Raw genomic sequence first — 22,387 nt, 5'->3', positions numbered from 1 at the left:
ACACTCTCCGCATTTAACATTGCACCAGCAGCTCACAAGCTGCTGGTGCAATGCCGCCCCCTTGCTGACTCGCGGCCAATCGGCCGCCAGCAGGGAGGTGTCAATTAACCCGATTGTACATAATCAAGTTGATTTACGGCGATTCCTGTCCGCCTCATCAGAGCAGTCGGACAGGGTTATGGAGCAGCGGTCTTTAGAAACACGGGCCCACAAGCTCCGTTCAGAGCTTGATAAATGGGCCCCATAATATCTACTAAATATATGATGACTCACTTCAGTTTTTGTACTTGCACTTCGTGGTTTATATGATTTTATAATTTACAAGATTGATAACTATTGAACAAAATATTGAGTCCTATGTTTCTTTCCTCTTCTAGGGCTTTTAAAAATAAGTGACTAAGGTGCAAAAGCAGATGTCTCAGGGCTAGGGTCTGAATAATAACTACAGGTTATTTTGTTGCACATTCATGGGGATTACATGCCACCCCAGGGCCCAGGAGGATGATGTTTTATCGAGCCTTTTGTCTGGGAGTTGTTACTGCTCAATGACTGCTGCTCATTAGCAACACAAAGCCCAGGTGACTCCTCCACAAAGCTGTGAGCTGAAAGGATCAAGCAACTGGATCTTTCCTGTCTGAGTGTGTGGATGTTCCAAAATGTTTTTATCATGTATAAGAAAAAGTGTCAGTTAAACATGTTCAAAAACAAGCATAATATGTACAACTGAGTCCTGGGGCCTAAAGGGATAGTCTAGTCTAAATTAAACTTTCATGATTCACATAGAGCAGGCAATTTTAAAAAACTTTCTAATTTACTCCTATTATCATTTTTTCTTCGTTCTCTTGGTATCTTTATTTGAATGTAAGCTTTGGAGCCGGCCCATTTTTGGCTCAGTTCCTGGGTAGCACTTGCTGACTGGTGTCTAAATGTAGCCACCAATCAGCAAGCGCTACCCAGGTGCTGAACCAAAAATGGGCCAGCTTTAAGCTTACATTTCTGCTTTTTCAAATAAATATACAAGAGGGCGAAGAAAAATTGATAATAAGAGTAAATTAGAAAGTTGCTTAAAATTGCATGCTCTATCTGAATCATGAAAGTTTTATTTTGACTACTAGACTATCCCTTTAATAGCTCACTGGTTGACAGTGAGAACTCCACAAAAAAAAAGGGGTTTGTTTATTCAGCCAACAAACATCCATTTTTCAAAAATAAAGCCTCATAGTTTTGGAGTTTTGTGTGCCTTTAAGCAACAGTAAACAACAATAAAAATGTCCCTAAAATACCAAAAAAATAGACCTAGCATGTAAATGAACAAACTTGCTCTGAAAGTTTAAATGTAACATTTAAATTGTCTTTTGTTGTGAATGTAAAATATATTTTACATGCTTAATAAGTAGGAAATACAAGTACCTGTGGGAATTTTTGTGACAAATTACTTATTGCTATGGGCATAGCGCTGCAGAATCTGTTGGGGCTTTACAAATAACAATAATAATAATAATAATAGGCAGCAATGCATTTGGGGTTTGCTGCAGTGACAGACAAAAGAACCATACATAACTTCATCTCAGTACTGACATCTGAGGTAAAATCGTTTGTAGGCCATTTTACCTGGCAATCTTCACAAGTAGTTTGGAAAACAGCACATTTATACCTTTGGCTTGTGGGGCACGGAACCCAAGACCTACCACGTCCCACTGATACTCCAAACAAACAAAAGGTTGTTCCAGCCACCAAAACTTTTAAAATAGACCTTTATTATTACACATAGGGTCCATAGAAAAAAACTACAACGTTTCAGGCCTGCTATAGGCCCTTAGTCATGTATGATACATGACTAAGGGTCTATAGCAGGCCTGAAACTTTGTAGTTTTTTCTGTGGACCCTATGTGAAATAATTAAGGTGTATTTTTTTTTAAAAGTTTTGGTGGCTGGAACAACCTTTTGTTTGTTTGGAGGCCATTTTACCTGCCAGCACAGTGGTAATAATGTGAAGAAAGAGAATGTATCACATATTAACACAAGCAACAAGTAATGAAGTCTCACTCATTCCTGCCAAGACACCCCCTATTTTCTATTTGCTTTGTTTGTATATAAATATAACAGAATCAGAACGATTTGATCACAGTAATTAAGAAATGTTCATCTAATGATTTTTCTACAAAATTCGCCATTAAAGTGCATGGGGATTTTTGGAGATAGTTCATTAGATACACGTTTCTATAGTATTGTAATCAACGCATTAATTTAAAAAAGTGCGTTCCTGCTGCCACAAATATCTCTACCTTCTGCAAGCCCAAAAATGTGCATCTTACAGTGCAGAAACCACAATGTGACTGTAAGGTTAGGAGTCGGGCCATTTTTGGTAGCCACTAATCAGCAAGCGGTACCCAGTGTGCTGAACCAAAAATGGTCCAGCTCCTAAACTTATAAAGATACCAAGAAACCAACGAAAAAATGATAATAGGAGTAAATTAGAAAGTTGCTTAAAATTGCATGCTCTCTCCGAATCATGAAATAAAAATGGGTTCAATATCCTTTTAACCCCTTAACGACTAAGGCACGTCCTCCAGAAAAATACACTTAAGGACCAAGCACGTGCCTGGCACGTCCTCTGGGGTTTGAAGCTCTGGAAGCGATCCTGATCGCTTCCAGCTGCTTCCAGGGTATTGCAGTGATGCCTCGATATTCAGGCATCACTGCAATACCCTTTTTACCCCACCGATGCAGAGAGAGCCACTCTGTGGTCCTCCTCTCTGCATCGGCCATCGATGGGGCCGATCGTTGGTGGGTGGGAGCTGCAGCAGGGAAGTGGGTGGGCGGCCCATCGATGTTCACATCCGGCTTCTCTTATAGGGATCTATCAGTTACGTGCCACGGTCGCGACGGGGGGACGGGGATGCGACCGCATTTACCCAGCTACTAATAGAAATCTATAGGAAGGAGGGAGAGGGAGGGTGGAATAAAACGTGCTGGACAAGGGATCTGGGAGGGGGGGCAGCTACACTACAGAAAATATTAATTTTTACATTTAAATATAAAAAAAAACATTTTTTGGGGGGCAAATTGGGTACTGGCAGACAGCTGCCAGTACCCAAGATGGCGGCAAATAGATAGAGGGGGGAGGGTTAGAGAGCTGTATAGGGGGGATCAGGGAGGTTGGGGGCTAAGGGGGATCCTACACTGAAGATTCAATATAAAAATAAAAAAATAAAAATAAATACTTTTTATTTTAGTACTGGCAGACTTTCTGCCAGTACTTAAGATGGCGGTGATAATTGTGAAGTGGGGGAGGGAAGAGAGCTGTTTGAGGGGGGGGTCAGGGAGGGATCAGTTGGTGGGATGTGTGAGGTGAGAGGCTGATCTCTACACTAAAGCTACAAATTAACCCTACAAGCTACCTAATTAACCCCTTCGCTGCTGGGCATAATACAAGTGTAGTGCACATCAGCATTTAGCGGCCTTCTAATTACCAAACAGCAACGCCAAAGCCATATATGTCTGCTATTTCTGAACAAAGGTGATCCCAGAGAAGCATTTACAACCATTTGTGCCATAATTGCACAAGCTGTTTGTAAATAATTTCAGTAAGAAACCTAAAATTGTGAAAAAGTTAACGATTCTTTTTATTTGATTGCATTTGGCGGTGAAATGGTGGCATGAAATATACCAAAATGGGCCTAGATCAATACTTTGGGTTGTATACTACACTGCACTAAAGCTAAAATTAACCCTACAAGCTACCCAATTAACCACTTAAATGCTGGGCATAATACAAGTGTGGTGCGCACCGGCATTTAGAGGCCTTTTAATTACCAAAAAGTAATGCCAAAGCCATATATATCTGCTATTTCCAAATAAAGGGGATCCCAGAGAAGCATTTACAACCATTTGTGCCATAATTGCACAAACTGTTTGTAATTGTAAATTATGTCAGTGAGAAACCTAAAGTTTGTGAAAAAGTGAACAATTTTTTTTATTTGATCGCATTTGGCGGTGAAATGGTGGCATGAAATATACCAAAATGGGCCTAGATCAATACTTTGGGTTGTCTACTAAAAACAAATATATACATGTGAAGGGTTATTCAGGGATTCCTGATGGATATCAGTGTTCCAATGTAACTATCCTTAATTTTGAAAAAAAGAAAATGGTTTGTAAATAGCAAAGTAGTACTTGTACTTATTGCCCTATAACTTGCAAAAAAAGCAAAGAACATGTAAACATTGGGTATTTCTAAACTCAGTACAAAATTTAGAAACTATTTAGCATGGTTGTTCTTTGGTGATTGTAGCTGTGTAACAGATTTTGGGGGTCAAAGTTTTTCCATTTTTTCATCATATTTTATAATTTTTTAATAGTAAATTATAAGATATGATGAAAATAATGGTATCTTTAGAAAGGCCATTTAATGGCGAGAACAAAAAAACAGTATATAATGTGTGTGGGTACAGTAAATGAGTAAGAGGAAATTTACAGCTAAACACAAACATCGCATAAATGTAAAAATAGCCTTGGTCCCAAACGGTCAACAAATGGAAAAGTGCTCTGGTCACTAAGGGGTTAAGGTGACTGAACCTTATTGGCTCACTTTCTCTAAAGCAAATACTGAGTTCCGATAATTTTTTTCCACCCTCAAGGACCTGCACTGCTCACTACTGAAACATTTTAATTTTACTACTACTGAATTTATAATCATTCCTGTTGTTCTCAGTGTACACTTTCCCTCCTGATTGTAACAAAACGGTTTTAAGCAGAGCCCTGATTTTCGCTCTTTTAGTTGTTATAAATGTGATGTTTTTTTCTGTAACCAATGAAAATTCTCTATGACCCAACAGTGAAAACACTTATATCTAGGTGATACTTGTTTACCTAAAATTAGTCAGCAGTACTTTCATGGATGGTTTGCTTTCCACTGACTGCTCACTCTGAGGTCATTTACGTGACCAGTGTCTTGTCAAAATCTGCGACCCGACGGAATTTGTGACCGTTACGTCACCACATTCCTGACCGCACATGTGACTGGTTGACCACCAATCACCTGCTACAGACACCTCCTTCCAGATTTCGACACTACTCCGTGAGGGGTCACATAATCAGATGGAACAGCTGAACCTGTCTGATTTTGCAGCCTTCACTGAAGCGCCGCTGCTCCACACCTTACCATACCTTCATACATTTATTAGCAGTCCGAAACGGATACTACTAATATGGAAATGCCTATGAAAGTTAAAAATACGTTGAAACTTTGACAAGCGGCTGCTCCATTTCATTCTTTCTCCATTATATTCTTACTAGGTAGGTGATTGGTGGTCAATCAGTCACGTGTGCGGTCAGGAATGTGGTGACGTAACGGTCACAAATTCCGTCGGGTCGCACATTTCGACACTACACCGGTAAATCCTCCCAATGCTAAACCTCACCCACATTCTTCCCTTTATCTGGCTGTCTGATAAATACAGGGTAGAAAACAGAAGATTACTGAAATGCAAATTCTCCAGATGTTTAAAGGAAACTATTAGAAAACGTAAAAGACTTTTAAAGTTCATATTAAAGTGGTTGTTTTATCACTGTGTTTATATTTATCTGTTCTTCCATTTTTAAGCACTTATCTTAAAAAGACATTAAAGTGATGTTTTTTTTCTTGTATCCAAAAAAAAACATTTGAAGTTTGAAAATAAAGAACAGATACTTATATAATATTAATAATCATAAAAATATATAAACTGAATTGAGTATTACTGCTTTTTTGTGGTTTACTTTACACTAAAAAAGAATAATTTTTGTTTTTATGCTTGCAGAATAAGTCTTCCTCCAATATTATTTTTATTATCTATGACGGGGGTCAGCAACCTATGGCACGTGTGTGTGCTGAGTGTGACAGTCTGAGTCATTTTTATCAGCACTTGGGGCCCAATTCTCTAAAGAGCTTTGGTCTGGTGAGATTCTACAAGAGGCCTCATCAGTATTACAAAGCCCCTCAGGAATTGTTTTAAAGTCAATTTTTTTTGGTGGGGGGGGGGGCTGTGTATCTCCTTAAGGGGAGTTCACTAATATGCTTATGTTACCTTTACAATATAGTGCTCAGTAAAATAAGCTGATGTTTTCTCTCCATCAAGGCCTTGGATTGGTTCACTGACTGACACAGTTTTTGGTTCCACCCTTGTCACATTTCTATCATGAAGGAGAACAGCCAGGCTCAGTATTACCCTCTTCTTCACTCCTCTAAAACAGGAGCCACGCACAGTACTTGAGCAACCACATAGTACATGAGAGGGAACTTAAAGCAACTGACTGCAATTAGAAAAGATTGGGGAAACAACTTTCAAATTTAATTCTATTATCAAATTGGTATTGTTCTCTTGGTATATTTTGCTGAAGAGTAAATCTAGGTAGGCTGATAGGAGCTTAGGAATATGCATGTTTGTTTAATAATCTATGGCAGCAATTGCAACTATGTATAATATAGCAATAAACCCTAGGTAGGCTGATAGGAGTTTAGGAGCATGCATGTTTGTTTAATAATCTATGGCAGCAATTGCAACTATGTATAATATAGCAATAAACCCTAGGTAGGCTGATAGGAGCTTAGGAGCATGCATGTTTGTTTAATAATCTATAGCAGCAATTGCAACTATGTATAATATAGCTATAAACCCTAGGTAGGCTGATAGGAGCTTAGGAGCATGCATGTTTGTTTAATAATCTATGGCAGCAATTGCAACTATGTATAATATAGCTATAAACCCTAGGTAGGCTGATAGGAGCTTAGGAGCATGCATGTTTGTTTAATAATCTATGGCAGCAATTGCAACTACGTATAATATAGCAATAAACCCTAGGTAGGATGATAGGAGCTTAGGAGCATGCATGTTTGTTTAATAATCTATGGCAGCAATTGCAACTATGTATAATATAGCAATAAACCCTAGGTAGGCTGATAGAAGTAAAGGAGCGTGCATATGTCTTTCGCAGTCTCTGACAGTAATGTTTGCAACTATGTATAACATTGCTAGAAACCCTGTAGGCAAATGGCAAAAGACAAGTGTATGCTCCCGAGCTCTCCTAGAATTTTTCTTTAACAAAGTATACAAAGAGAACTAAGAACATTTTATAATGAAAGTAAATTGGAAAGTTGTTTAAAATTCCCTGCCCTATCTGAATGATGAAATTTTAATTTTGACTAGACTGCATGCTGTATCCAATCCATTTCAGTTTAACTTTGACTTTACTGTCCCTTTAAGGTTAGGGGAAGACTTGATGTCTGACATGGTATAACGTGACAGAGGGGCTGGAGGACCAGAGTCTGATATGACGAGGATGTATGGCTAACATAATAGCTGCAGAGCCAGGAGACCAATCTGACCAATTCAGTTTATATTATTATGATTATTAATATTATATAAGTATCTGTTCTTTATTTTCAAACTTCATAGTCACAAAAAGATAATGTTGGCATGCATGGTCACATTATAGTACTGCTTTGGCACAACCCTCATAAAAGGTTGCCAGCACCTGTTCTATATAATAAGAATAAGATAATTTCTTGCTAGTTTGAAAATCAGTTTAAACAGCTTTTCATACAAAAAGTAACACTCCTTGGCATTCTTTCATATTAATAACAATGTTTTTGAGTTTAATATACTTCTAAATGATCATTTCTATTTTATATGGATGCATGGACCTTGAGAGTAAAGATGCCAACAAGCAAGTGACTGTACAGTTATTTTAACCTTTAGTAGAAAAAAAAACACAGAAATAAAATGCTTCAAATATATATTTTAAGGGTATTTTCAATCTCATCTTATTCAAAATCACATTTTGAAATAATCCCGACTTCCTCATCAGAATGTGGTAAACCAGTGCTACATAACAGGGCTAGCGTGCATCAGTAAAATCCTGATAACCTGTTGCTTTGGTTTTCCTGTTGACCAGAGATTTCATTTTTCTTTCTAATGCTGCAGAATTTGCTGACACATTATACATAGATAACAGTAATTATAGAGCGAGCAAACTCTCTGGGCCTGAGCATTCTGTAAATGTGTAATTATGACAAATTACAAAGGGACATTCAGGGTACTGATCACAAAACCACAGAGAGATAGAAACATTTTACAAGGATCACACAACACACACAGCATCTGATCTCAGCTTGAAATGATATTCAGAATGGTGCAGAAATAAATGTGACATCAAGAATTATCACATGGATTTCATGATGAAGCCAATGTCATCTGGGATTAAACCACCTCCCTTCTACAAAGAAAAAAAAAAGATTTGGGGCAGAAATAGTTCTCTCCCAGAAAACAGATTCTACTATGTACAGTAAATGGAAGTCTTTTTCAAAACAAAAGCTGTACCGGTGATTTTTTTTTTACCTACCTAAAGAAAACTATGGCATCTTTAAAGGGTTGTAAAATTGTAAAGAGAAATAGGTCTTATGTTTTAGAGTATTTTATTGTTGCACTATTAATTGTGTATAGCTATGTGTTTAACCCCTGCAAAGTGGTTAAGCACATGGTTTAAGTCAGCTCCAGTGCAGCAATGCACTACTGGGAGTTAGCTGAATACATCTGGTGAGCCAATGACAGGAGATGTGTATCCACCAGTTATTAGCTAGATCACAGCAGTGTATTTATGCTCCTGAGACTACCTAGGTATGCTTTTCAAAAAAACAGTATACTAAGGGAACAAAGTGAATTTAGTAATAGAAGTACACTGAAAGGTTGATTAAAACGACATGCTCTGTCTGAATATGGAAGTTAATTGTATTGCTTTCGTATCCATTTCAGTACCCAAACAAAGTTCAGCAGTTAGGAAGCACTAATTTGCCCACCAGGATTATTTCGGAGTAGAGAAATTACTGTTTTTTTAAGGGGCAAGAAACCCCAAAATTTTCTTTCATGATTTAGATAGAGCATTTCATTTTAAAATCTTTCCAATTTACTTCTAATATCAAATTTTCTTAAAGGGACAGTCTACTATAGAATTTTTATTGTTTTAAAAGATATATAATCCTTTTATTACCCATTCCCCAGTTTTGCATAACCAACACAGTTATATTAATATACTTTTAACCTCTGTGATTACATGGTATATAAGCATCTTCTGACAGCTGATCACATGACTTTGTATTTATTATCTATTGACTTGCATTTATTACTGCGTTGTGCTAACTCTTAAATAACTTCCCGGGCGTGAACACATTGTTATCTATATGGCCCACATGAACTAGCAGTCTCCTGTTGTGAAAAGCAAATACAAAAGCATGGGATTAAGAGGCTGTCAATAGAGCCTTTGAAACAGGCAGACATTTAGAGGTTTAAATGTTATACAGTATATTAATCTAACAATGTTGGTTATGCAAAGCTGGGGAATGGGTAGTAAAGGTGTTATCTATCTTTTTAAACAACAACCATTTTTGTGTAGACTGTCCCTGCCATGTTGGAATAATAGTAAAAAAAGGGGCAGTTCCTGCTGAGTGGCGAGATGTCTCTTATTAAAAGTAATGGAGCTCGCTGGAAAGAGAAACTTCACACCATGGAGCAAAATGAACAGTGAGCTTGGGGTGCACTTTAAAAATTAATTCCTGCAGACAATATAAATGACATTACCCTGCTATCTGTGTATAGCATCTTACACTCGCCTATATTTCATATGCATGTGTTTTCCATTAGGGTTATAAGTACTTTTTTAGTGTTTTGAGAAAAAAACTGTGATATCTGCAGTGCAAAAACCTTTACAGAATTAAACTGGGATTAGAGAGACAATTAATAATCTCACCATCCCAGAGAGTTTTAGATCATCAGGACTTAAGTGTTGGGTTTTGAGCCACATATTATTTATACTAAATTATAAAAGGTAAGATACCGTTATCTCTATATATTTCTGAAACACAGACTAATAATCACAGGTATCCCAAGTAACTTTTCCTCTTCATATATGAATTTAAGGTTCTTTATAAACTCATAATAAAAAATAATTGCCACAAATCTATGTTTCACTCTCTTGACTGCAGTATAAAAAATCATGATTCATTGATTCAGTTCAAAGTATAAGTAGCATTTTATAAATAAATATATAGATTTCTGTTAAAAAGAAAATACATTGAGGGACGGCTTACCGATGTGTAGGTTGACTTGGTCTGCCTTTGATTCCTTGACTCTTGTTCCTGGAACTGTAATCCAGCTAAATGCTTCTCTAAAGCCTCCCAGTCCATGGTGGGTAGTTGCGGTTCCTCCTTCATACTGAACCCTGAACTGCCAAATGATTTTAGTGTAGGCAACCGGACAGAATTATGTTGTGCTTTGGGGGGGCTCTGCTTTGCTCTATTCGGGGGCTTCCCAATGACTAAATTCCCATTCAATTTGTAACTATGTGTAGGATTGCCATTTGACGCAGCAAGATGTCCACCTTTAATGTCCTCAAATTCTTCTGCTAAACTCCTGCCAGTTGCCGTCCTGGCAAAGCAATTGTCTTTAGGAAAGTCATTGTCACCACCAACTTCTTCTTCCTCATCTTCATCCTCCCAGTCATCACTCACCTTGTCCACCAGGAAGTCCTCCTCCTCATAATACTCCAGAGCAGCCAGCTCAAGGCTAGGAGAAGACTTGCAGTCTGAGCAAGGAGTCACTTTGTTGGAGCTGGACTCAGAACTTGAGCGACTGCAGGCATCGCTTCCTAAATCCATGCCATCCTCTCTGTAATCCTATGTATGAAGGTTATGCACAGCCACAGCCAATGAGAGCCAGGAGGGAAAGAAAAAGAAAAAAGGAGATTAATGTCATTTTGCATTTAAGACAACCAACACCCTGTCTACGTCTGCTTGAGGGAAAGAAAAAAAACATGAAGCAACTGGAAGCTGCCAGCAAAAGGAATCATACCCTGAGGCGGCACAAAAAGACAGACATTCCTGTCCTCCCACTCCCTAAACTGCACTTTAACTGCAGCTACAATGACTGCATAGTGCGCTCACGTTACACATGTAGGGGTTGACTATGTACATTTCTTAAACTTCCTAAACTCACAGATGTAAAACTGTCAAGACACACTACATCCCCCTATATAAAGCCTGCAAACAGTAAAACGTGAGTAGTATATTTGTATTATTATGGCTATTAAACCAAGCAGTTTCTCTACATGTTTATTCACTCTTTATAATATGTTATCATTTTAAGTCAAATGATACATAATAGAAAAACATGAATAGCACATTTGTATTATTATGGCCATTAAAGCCATCAGTTTTTATAAATATTTTATACATGTTCACACTTTATATTATGGTATTCCTTTATGCCCAAACATAGATAATAAATTAAAAACAATGCAGCTGAATAATTCGTCCAAACAGTAAATGGGGCTGTGCATAATTAATTGCCAGATATAATTTGAATGCAATCAGTGCTGAAAATCATTTTGATGCACTACCTAAAATACTTTTGAAATCTATGTATGAATGGGATTTGACATTTATCATTTACTTATAGCCCACTACTTCATAATCATGGATAGGCAATTAATTTAGCAAATTAACTTTGCTTGCATGCCAAAGCTTGAGATGATAATTGTATTCTTGAGAGAGATTAGACTGCAGCCTGTGACTACTAATAGTTATCTTATGTTTAAATTAAAAACCTATGTACCACACACCCATTATAACTGCCCCTGGAAGCTGTAAGAGTTAATCTTCCAGCAGATTTGCATTATGAGTGGGGAGTAATGCATAAGCATGTAGAATATGTTTCATATGTGCAATAAAATAATAATAATACAATGATAAAAACACACACGTACTTATCCACACTATTATGTTATATTTAATAAAGTGCAGTTTGCTGAATCAGAATGTAATGTATGACTGTTTAATACAGTATGAGCATATAACAGTACATTGCGGGACACCACTATAGGCTCCCTGACCTATAGCTATAAATAATACTTGTCCCTTATCTCTGTATATCCCCCCGGCACCCCCATACCTGATGCCCTGAGCCAGTGTGCTGTACCCTCTCATTCCTGTGCCCGCTGGCTGCCCCGCCTCACACAGTGCTATACCGGCGCCGCCCGGCACACTCACTCTCTGGCTCCGGAAACTCCCAGCTCCCATAACGTCACTAAGTACAACAGCGGTGTGGTGTCAGTGTTCGTATCCCCGACAAACCTTGTATCCTCGTGCACTACCATTCAGCTCCAGCCTCCTACCTATCGCAATCTCAGTCATGTCCATTTAAGGAGGAATATCACAATTGCTTCTAGATTATGAAGGTTTTTTTTAAACAGAACCAATTGAGGAAACTCCATGTCCAAAGATTAGTTGCCAAAAAAAAAAAAATCTACAAGATTTAAGTTTTTGCTTCGCTATAAAATATGAACACATAGCAACACCTTTCTCTATACATACACGACATTTCTACCCAAAACTCTCTATCCATGCGCCGCCTTCACTGGTATGAATCAGGTATATATTTATAAATATATCATTTACTATTTAGTATAGGATTGTGCATACACCAATACTGCATGACATGACCTATGCAATGCTTGGTTGTTTTATAAGAACTCTAATACAGGACAATAAAAAAAAGACTTCCTTGAAACTGTTAACCTCAACATCAGTGAAGTTCAGGACAACAGCAATGTGTTGTTTTTTTAAATTAAATTAAATATATACAGTATTTATGATATTGGTATCCCATATGCAAAGTAAAGAGATTTGTTTGTAATTAAACATTACACATACAATCTGTTTAGCTTTTTAATAAACATACTTCTATATTCACTGTTATAAACAAGTAGGTTTTTTAACTGTTATGACAAAAACTTCTCTCATAAATCCACTTTTTAGGTGACAGAAATAATTTTTAAAATGTAATGCAATTTGTCCACGCTAGCACCTAAAATGACGGATAAGTCTGATCACATATATATAACTAATGCAAGTATTGTAGCATCAAATTAGTTGATCAGAAAAACTTCTAAATATAAGTGCTAAGTGAACATAATAACCAAAGTCAATATAAAAGCAAATGTTATTTAGATCTGATATTGATTGCCACACACATCTAGTCACACAATTTGTTTCTGCCTTTTTTATTCTGCTAAATGTAATAGTATTAAAATGTTATCTACATGAAGACTTATATCTATTTATTTATAAAAAAAAAAAGTTATAGCCCATGAGATGTTTATCCATACAAAAGAAAGGTGCAGTGGTTTTTGCTCTAGATTTTTATCTAAAAATTCTAGCATTGTCATTTTTTAATGTTTTCTCATAAAGTACTAAATACATTTACTTCAAATTACTATGAAGGCTCTAAAAAATACTAACAGGTTTTGACACATGAAGTGGCCTTGTTTTAGGTAATGAAATGATGTCATGTTATCAGTTGTATCTTTGGTGTTGTGATTCCAAAGCTATGAACATTAAAGTGATGTAATTTGACATATATACAAAGAGAAAAATGTAAAGTTTGATTAATCAACTTTATTTAATATTGTGCTAAAATAAAGTAAATCATTTACATTACCTATTGTAACTGTCGGATATCCGTCTGCCCTTGACATTTTGCCTATTTAGATGCCCTCTGATTCCCCATTTTACTGTTGATCTCGGTGCAGATTAGCTAAATAGGCAAAATGTCACTGAAATAAATAAATGTAGTTTAACAGAAGGCGGACGGATGTCCGATAGTTATTATAGGTCCCGTAAACAATTTACTTGATTTTTTTTTTTTTTTTTTTCTGTTGGCAATCATCGAAATCCCCATGTTTCAGTTCTTACATTTGTTGTGGGTTAAACAAAATAATACAATAAGAAATGGACTAGAAAGGCCATCAAACAGCAATTATCAATATTGGTTACATAGAGAATTGTCAATATGAATTTTGCAAGTGTTTAGCAGGACATAAAGAAAAAGAAGCATAGACAAATGAAGGAAAGGAAGAGGAAAGAAAAAGAAGAGGTCAAATACACGTGTTCCTGAGTGAAGTGAAATAAAGTTAGCTGAGGGATATTAAAATTACAGTATGGGCTTACCCCTATCAAGGGTGTTAGGTTATCTTGCGTCCTCCTGGTAATTAGCTGCGGGGTCTGGATTCCCATAGGAAGAGAATCTCGCAATAGAAATCCAATTGGTTAATGGAGAAGTAATGAAACCTCTCTAGTCGTATATTTAGCGAAAGCTGAGCAAGCCACTCGTCAGTCGTAGGAGTAATCTATTTCCATTTCCGAGGAATGACTTGCTTAGCACTATTCAATGCAATGTGTAGAAGCCTAGTGTGGGCCTTAGATTGCATTTTGGGAATATCATGGAAGAGTAAAACTACTGGATCTAGAGGAATGTCGCGTCCTAGGAGCTTGCTAATTTCCTTAGTTATGGAGCACCAAAACGGCTGAATAATAGGACATGACCACCAAATATGGTACATGGAACCCTCTTGGTTGCACTTCCTCCAGCATCTGTTAGATGTCAGGGGAAAGATGTATTGTAGGCGTTGCGGGGTCAAATACCATCTCATTAAGAGTTTATAATTGACTTCCAGCAGGGAGGCTGAGTGAGAAGATTTGGCTATGTTGTGGAAAATTTTATTCCATTCCTCTACTGATACTTGCCCCGCAAGGTCTTTTTGCCATTTTTGTGTGTAAGAAGGAAGGTGGTCTGTTGGAGGTGAGTTCAGAATAGCATACAAAAGAGATATAGTATGGGCTGGTTGGTGAGGTGCACTACAGAGTTGTTCAAATCTAGTGCGAGTACGCACCAGATCCTGTTTGTTTTTATGAGTGTTGATAAAATGTGTCAGCTGATTATATCTTAGCCAGGTAGCGAAGAAGTCGTTCTCCAAGTTTTGCATTTGTGTCATTGGGATTATTTTTGTTGCCTCCGTCAACAGATAGACCGGGAGAAGTCCATGGATGTCTAGTTTTAAATTGTTTGGTGGAGAATTCCCCACCAAGAAGTCAGGATTGGAGAGTGATGGTGTGAGAGGGGATGGGATACTAGAGAACGAGGTGTTTTTCTGTATCTGTCTAGACCATACTTGAAAAGTTTCTTTTATGATGGGATAGTTTTGGCAATTTACTTTATTTTAACACAATAAAAAATAAAGTTGATGAATTCAACTTATACTAAAATATTGCAAGGATTATTTTTTTTTTATTTCTATATAGATCAAATTTACCATAACTTCTTCATGATGGGGTTTAGCATATACTTTCATATCTTTAGGACATTTAACTTACAAATTTAAAGGGATATTAAACAATCTGTTTCATTGTTGTAATAAAAAAAAGCACTAAGCAGAGGTATATAATTATTAGAAATCATTGCAATGTGAATTATTGATCTATTTAAATGGATTTTAACTTTTATTTTTTTAAACTTAATTTGTGCAGTGTCCATTACTTCCTGTCACAGCCCTACAAGGAGGCTGTGGTCTTTACAGGAAGCTTACCTAGCATGATGTCATACAACTTCCAGAGCTGGTTTAGTATTAAAGGGACATGAAACCCAAAATAATTATTTCATGATTTAGGTAGAACATACAATTTTAAACAACTTTCTACTTTACTTCTTTTATCAAATTTGCTTAATTCCCTTGGTATCATTTGTTGAAGGAGCAGCAATGCACTACAGGTTTCTAACTGAACACATGGGTGAGCCAATGACAATCGATATATAAATGCAGTCACCAATCAGCAGCTAGAACCTAGGTTATTTGCTGCTCCTGAAATTACCTAGATAAACCTTTTATCAAAGGATAACAACAGAAGGAAGCAAATTAAATAATAGAAGCAAATTGGAAAGTTGTTTAAAATTATATGCTCTGTCTAAATCATGAATGTCTAATTATGGCTTTACTGTCCCTTTAAGTGAATCGACTAGATAAACAGGGAGTTAGATTTACTCATGGTCAGAAATGCCAGAATTAAATTTAAAGGGACACTGAACCCAATTTTTTTCTTTTGTGATTCAGATAGAGCATGAAATTATAAGCAACTTTCTAATTTACTCCTATTATCAAATTTTCTTCATTCTCTTGGTATCTTTATTTGAAATGCAAGAATGTAAGTATAGATGCCGGCCCATTTTTGGTGAACAACCTGGGTTATCCTTGCTGATTGGTGGATAAATTCATCCACCAATAAAAAAGTGCTATCCAGAGTTCGGAACCCAAAAATAGGGTTAGATGCCTTATTTTTCAAGTAAAGATAGCAAGAGAATGAAGAAAAATTGATAATAGGAGTAAATTATAAAGTTGCTTAAAATTGCATGCTTTATCTGAATCATGAAAGAAAATTGGGTTCAGTGTCCCTTTAAGTTTAAAAAATGGTACTGAGGGCAGGGGCAGTGAGAAATTCTCAGTGCTAATTTTGCAAGAAAACAAGTAATATGTATATTTGTATTTTTACTTTGATTTAACATATTTGTTTTTACCAAAGAAGTAAACCAAAAGGAAAAAAAGGAAATGAGCCAATGTGTAAGATAATTTTATTAAACTATTGCGTGCATATACAGTAATTGTTTGTTCAACCCTGCAAAAGGGTAAACCAATAGGTAAAGCCAGCTCTATAGCAGCAATGCATTATTGGGAACTAGCTAAAGCACATCAGGTGAGCCAATGACAGAAGGCAAATGTTGTGTAGCCGCCAATCCACAGCTAGCACCCATGAGAGGATTGCTGCTTCTGAGCCTACCTAGGTATGTTCTTCATCAAAGGATACCAAGAGAAAAAAGTAAACTTGATACTAGACTTTAATGTCCCTTTAAACTATGTAACTAACCAACGTTTTTTCCCTAGGAACTTCTTTTTTTAATGTATGATACACGTTTGAATCAATTTTAAACCAGCTATAACATACATAATATACTTATCAGCGACCTACAGAAATGCTTAGCAATGTTATGGATAATAGAAAATGTATGTTCAACTCTTTCATCTTCTGTTTTTACATCATCCATTGTTTTACTGAATGTATACTAGAACAAATAGGCTTTTGTTTTTTAAGTTTTCTAAGATTTTAAAGAAGTAATGATATTAAAAAAACAGAAGAGTATTTAAAATGTTTTTACTTGTACGATTTCCCTGAAATTGTTCATTAACAGATCAACAACTCTTAATCCACCTTACGTGATCCACAAAGTAGGAGAGAAACAGGAGGAGGGGTTGGATCTTGTTGCTGGTGCATGAGAGCGAGAGGGATACAGGATCTGCTAAGGATGCAGAATCTGATACTACACTGAGAATAGGAATAGCACAAGCTACGTAAATGCTGGGTTTGGAAATCTGGCTAGATGCTCATTGCGCTATATGCGTAAGTGAAAAAGCTTTAAACGACCTCTAGTGGAGAAAGAATGGAAAGCCAAAATGCTTTTAATACAAATCTCTATTTGTTCATTTGTATACGTAATAAAAATACAAGGAATTAACAAGTGAGTATGAATTTACCAAACAATAAATCAAGTTATTATGTGTGTTCTTGTTGTTTTGCATACGTTTTTCCCAAAATGAAAATCTACATTGTTTTCTGTTAACATTAAAGGGACAGTATACACTCATTTTTATATAACTGCATGCAATAGACACTACTATAAAGAATAAGATGCACAGATACTGATATAAAAATCCAGTATAAAATGGTTTAAAAACGTACTTAGAAGCTTTCAGTTTAGCTCTGTTGAAAAGGTAGCTGGAAAGCCCACTGCAAGTGGGAAATAAGACACTCCCCCCTCCCCCTTCTTTTGCATATGAAAAGACCCTTTACACAAACAGGAGCAAGCTGGAGAAGGTAGCTGACGGTATTCAAATAAAACTTTGGGGCTTGGTTAGGAGTCTGAAAATCAGAGCAATGATATTTAAAAATAAGCAAAATTATACATTTAAAAAAAAAACAAAAACTTTATGGGCTTTATAAATAGATAATCTACAAAACATTTATGCAAAGAAAAAATGAGTGTATAATGGCCCTTTAACTATGGAACCCTAGTACAAAGTTTTGTTTGCTGTGAATAACTTCCTAAACATTATGAATCTAATTTTATTGTATTTATTTATGTATTAATAATGCCCTTGTGTCATTTACTAACAAAACTTAAAAAGACATTAACCCTTTTGCTACCAGGAAAAATGCCCAAAGTACTATCAGCGACAAACTTGCCCAAAGTACTGGATCATTTTTAGCATTTTTCATCTCTCTGTATAAACAGAAACTAAGCCTTTTTTTTAATTTACTTATGAAATATACTAGTCCTAAAGCCCGTGTACACAGGCCATTTTTTGCAGTACAGCGGTCCCACCCCTTGCTCTCTCTCTATCCCCCCTCTCATTTGCTCTCTCTTTCTCCCCTCTCTTTTGCTCTCTCTTTCTCCCCTCTCTTTTGCTCTCTCTCCCCTCTCTTTTGCTCTCTCTCTCCCCCCTCTCTTTTGCTCTATCTCTCCCCCCTCTCTTTGGCTCTCTCTCTCTCCCCTCTCTTTTGCTCTCTCTCTCCCCCCTCTCTTTTACTCTTTATTCCCCCTCTCTTTTGCTCTCTCTCTCCGCCCTCTCTTTTACTCTCTCTCTCCCCCCTCTCTTTTGCTCTCTCTCCCCCTCTTTTGCTCTCTCTCTCTCTCCCCCTCTGTTGCTGTCTCTCTCCCTCTCTTTTGCTCTCTCTCTTCCCCCCTCTCATTTGCTCTCTCTCCTCTCGTTTGCTCTCTCCTCTTTTTTGCTGTCACTATCCCTCTCTTTTGCTCTCTCTCCCCCTCTCTTTTGCGCTCTCTCCCCCTCTCTTTTGCGCTCTCTCCCCCCTCTCTTTTGCACTCTCTATCCCCACTCTATTGTGCTCTCTCCCCCTCTTTTTGCGCTCTCTTCCCCCTCTCTTTTGTGCTCTCTCCCCGCTCTCTTTTGCACTCTCTCCCCTCTCTTTTGCGCTCTCTCCCCTCTTTTTTGCTGTCTCTCCCCTCTCTTTTTGCGCTCTCTCCCCCTCTCTTTTGTGCTCTCTCCCCCTCTCTTTTGTGCTCTCTCCCCCTCTCTTTTGCTGTCTCTCTCCCCCCTCTCTTTTGCTGTCTCTCTCCCCCTCTCTTTTGCTGTCTCTCTCCCCCTCTCTTTTGCTGTCTCTCTCCCCCTCTCTTTTGCTGTCTCTCTCCCTCCTCTCTTTTACTGTCTCTCTCCCCCCTCTCTTTTGCTGTCTCTCTCCCCCCTCTCTTTTGCTGTCTCTCTCCCCCTCTCTTTTGCTGTCTCTCTCCCCCCTCTCTTTTGCTGTCTCTTCCCCCTTTCTTTTGTTGTCTCTCACCCTCCTCTCTTTTGCTGTCTCTCCCCCCCTCTCTTTTGCTGTCCCCCCCTCTCTTTTGCTGTCTCTCTCCCCCCTCTCTTTTGCTGTCTCTCTCCCCCCTCTCTTTTGCTGTCTCTCTCACCCCTCTCTTTTGCTGTCTCCTCCCTCTCTTTTTCTGTCTCTCTGCCCCTCTCTTTTGCTGTCTCTCTCCCCCTCTCTTTTGCTGTCTCTCTCTCCCTCTCTCTATCTTTTGCTGTCTCCCCCCCTCTCTTTTGCTGTCTCTCTCCCCCTCTCTTTTGCTGTCTCTCTCCCCCCTCTCTTTTGCTGTCTCTCTCCCCCCTCTCTTTTGCTGTCTCTCCCCCCTCTTTTTTGCTGTCTCTCTCCCCCCTCTCTTTTGCTGTCTCTCCCCCTCTCTTTTGCTGTCTCTCTCCCCCTCTCTTTTGCTGTCTCTCTCCCCCTTCTCTTTTGCTGTCTCTCTCCCCCTCTCTTTTGCTGTCTCTCTGCCCCTCTCTTTTGCTGTCTCTCTCCCCCCTCTCTTTTGCTGTCTCTCCCCCTCTCTTTTGCTGTCTCTCTCCCCCTCTCTTTTGCTGTCTCTCTCCCCCCTCTCTTTTGCTGTCTCTCTCCCCCTCTCTTTTGCTGTCTCTCTCCCCCTCTCTTTTGCTGTCTCTCTCCCCCTCTCTTTTGCTGTCTCTCTCCCTCCTCTCTTTTACTGTCTCTCTCCCCCCCTCTCTTTTGCTGTCTCTCTCCCCCCTCTCTTTTGCTGTCTCTCTCCCCCTCTCTTTTGCTGTCTCTCTCCCCCTCTCTTTTGCTGTCTCTCTCCCCCCTCTCTTTTGCTGTCTCTTCCCCCTTTCTTTTGTTGTCTCTCACCCTCCTCTCTTTTGCTGTCTCTCCCCCCTCTCTTTTGCTGTCCCCCCTCTCTTTTGCTGTCTCTCTCCCCCCTCTCTTTTGCTGTCTCTCTCCCCCCTCTCTTTTGTGCTCACTCCCCCTTCTCTTTTGCTGTCTCTCTCCCCCTCTCTTTTGCTGTCTCTCTCCCCCTCTCTTTTGCTGTCTCTCTCCCCCCTCTCTTTTGTGCTCTCTCCCCCCTCTCTTTTGCTGTCTCTCTCCCCCCTCTCTTTTGCTGTCTCTCTCCCTCCTCTCTTTTGCTGTCTCCCCCCCTCTCTTTTGCTGTCTCTCTCCCCCCTCTCTTTTGCTGTCTCTCCCCCCTCTCTTTTGCTGTCTCTCTCCCCCTCTCTTTTGCTGTCTCTCCCCCTCTCTTTTGCTGTCTCTCTCCCCCTCTCTTTTGCTGTCTCTCTCCCCCCTCTCTTTTGCGGTCTCTCTCCCCCTCTCTTTTGCTGTCTCTCTCCCCCTCTCTTTTGCTGTCTCTCTCCCCCTCTCTTTTGCTGTATCTCTCCCTCCTCTCTTTTACTGTCTCTCTCCCCCCTCTCTTTTGCTGTCTCTCTCCCCCTCTCTTTTGCTGTCTCTCTCCCCCTCTCTTTTGCTGTCTCTCTCCCCCTCTCTTTTGCTGTCTCTCTCCCCCCTCTCTTTTGCTGTCTCTTCCCCCTTTCTTTTGTTGTCTCTCACCCTCCTCTCTTTTGCTGTCTCTCCCCCCCTCTCTTTTGCTGCCCCCCCCTCTCTTTTGCTGTCTCTCCCCCCCCTCTCTTTTGCTGTCTCTCTCCCCCCTCTCTTTTGCTGTCTCTCTCACCCCTCTCTTTTGCTGTCTCTCTCCTCCCTCTCTTTTTCTGTCTCTCTGCCCCTCTCTTTTGCTGTCTCTCTTCCCCTCTCTTTTGCTGTCTCTCTCTCCCTCTCTCTATCCCCACTCTTCTGCTCTCTCTTTCCACCCTCTTCTGCTCTCTCTATCCCCCCTCTTTAGAGCTCTCTGTCTCTCGGCATCTGGCCCCGCCCGCCCACATCATGCCCGGCCACGCCCACTCGGCACCCGCCAGATCACGCACACTCCACCACACGAGGCCAGGTCAGTTGGAAGGCCAGGTGTGTTTGTCCTTGGGCGCAGTCTCTACTGCGCATGACAGCTTCGGACAAACACACGTGGCCTTTTATTATATAGGATATATATTTTAAAGTAGACAACACAAAACACATTTTTGTATATTTGATGCCACTATTTTGGCGCCAAATACAATCATATAAAAAAAAAATGTTAACTTATTCGCAAACTTTGGGTTTCTCACTACAATTATTTACACACAACTGCTGCAGTCATAAAACACATGGTTGTAAAAGCTTCTCTGGAATCCACTTTGATCAGATATAGCAGACATGCATGGCTTTGCCATTGTTTTTTGGCAATTAGAAGGCCGCTAATTGCAGCTGATCAGTGATCACCACACTTCTATAATTAACGGCAGTGAAGGGGTTAATCTGTTTGTATGGTTAATATTTGTTTTAGTGTAGGGATTATCCTCCCACTTGGTACTTCCCACCCCCTGATTCCTACCTTATTCCTCCAGCTCTCGCCAACCTTATTGGTCACCACCACCTTAGGTACTGGCAGACAGTCTGCAATTATGCAGTATAAGGCTTTTATTTCTTTTTCTTTTAATAAAAATATTTTTGTATATTTCTGTACTGTAGATACCTCCCTAATCCTCCCAAACAGCCCTCTAACCCTCCCACTGCTCCTCGCCATATTTGCTAATTATTATTTATTTTTATTTTATTTTGCATAGTTTATCATTTTTTTTCGTTTTCTGTAGTGTAGGGGCTCCCCCTCTAAGAACACCTTTTTCTGTAGTGTAGGGACCCTCCACCAGCCGACATTGTTCCATAGTGTAGGGCCCCATTCCTCCCTTCCCTTCATAACTTTGCCACATTGTAGGGAACTCCACCCTTCCAGCACTATTTCCTGTCATGTAGTGCTTCAGGCATGTGCACGCTACCTATCCAGATATCTCTTCAACATAGAATAACAGAAGAACTAAGCAAATTGCATAATAGAAGTAAATTGGAAACTTTTTAAAAAATGTATTCTCTATCTGAATAATGAAAATCAAAATTGTGTTTCATGTCTCTTTAACATCAATTATGATATATTTTATGGACTGATTATATAGCCATGTGAAAATACACCCTCTTTGAATTATATGGTTTTACGTATCAGGACATAATAAAAATTATCTGGTCCTTAGCAGGTCGTAAAATTAG

At 38.8% G+C, this 22,387-nt stretch overlaps 1 protein-coding gene across 2 annotated transcripts in view; it reads right to left on the bottom strand.

Annotated features, from left to right (window-relative positions):
- Positions 1 to 22,387, bottom strand: part of SCHIP1 (schwannomin interacting protein 1) — a 258,184-nt gene that overhangs the window by 130,399 nt on the left and 105,398 nt on the right. Inside the window, exons 1-2 of one of the 2 annotated variants that reach the window (XM_053710099.1) lie at positions 11,982 to 12,117; positions 10,124 to 10,708 (exon numbers count right to left, since the gene is read on the bottom strand). In XM_053710099.1, the coding sequence (XP_053566074.1) occupies positions 10,124 to 10,690 (567 nt within the window). In that variant the 5' untranslated portion in view covers positions 10,691 to 10,708; positions 11,982 to 12,117. Of the gene's footprint in view, positions 1 to 10,123; positions 10,709 to 11,981; positions 12,118 to 22,387 lie in introns of those variants that run through there. The other variant, XM_053710098.1, reaches the window with a different exon arrangement.

Source organism: Bombina bombina, chromosome 4 (assembly GCF_027579735.1).
Source record: "Bombina bombina isolate aBomBom1 chromosome 4, aBomBom1.pri, whole genome shotgun sequence".
NCBI classification, from domain to species: domain Eukaryota; kingdom Metazoa; phylum Chordata; class Amphibia; order Anura; family Bombinatoridae; genus Bombina; species Bombina bombina.
The sequence above is the reverse complement of the archived record's forward strand: the minus strand, read 5'-3'. Positions and strand labels throughout refer to the sequence as shown.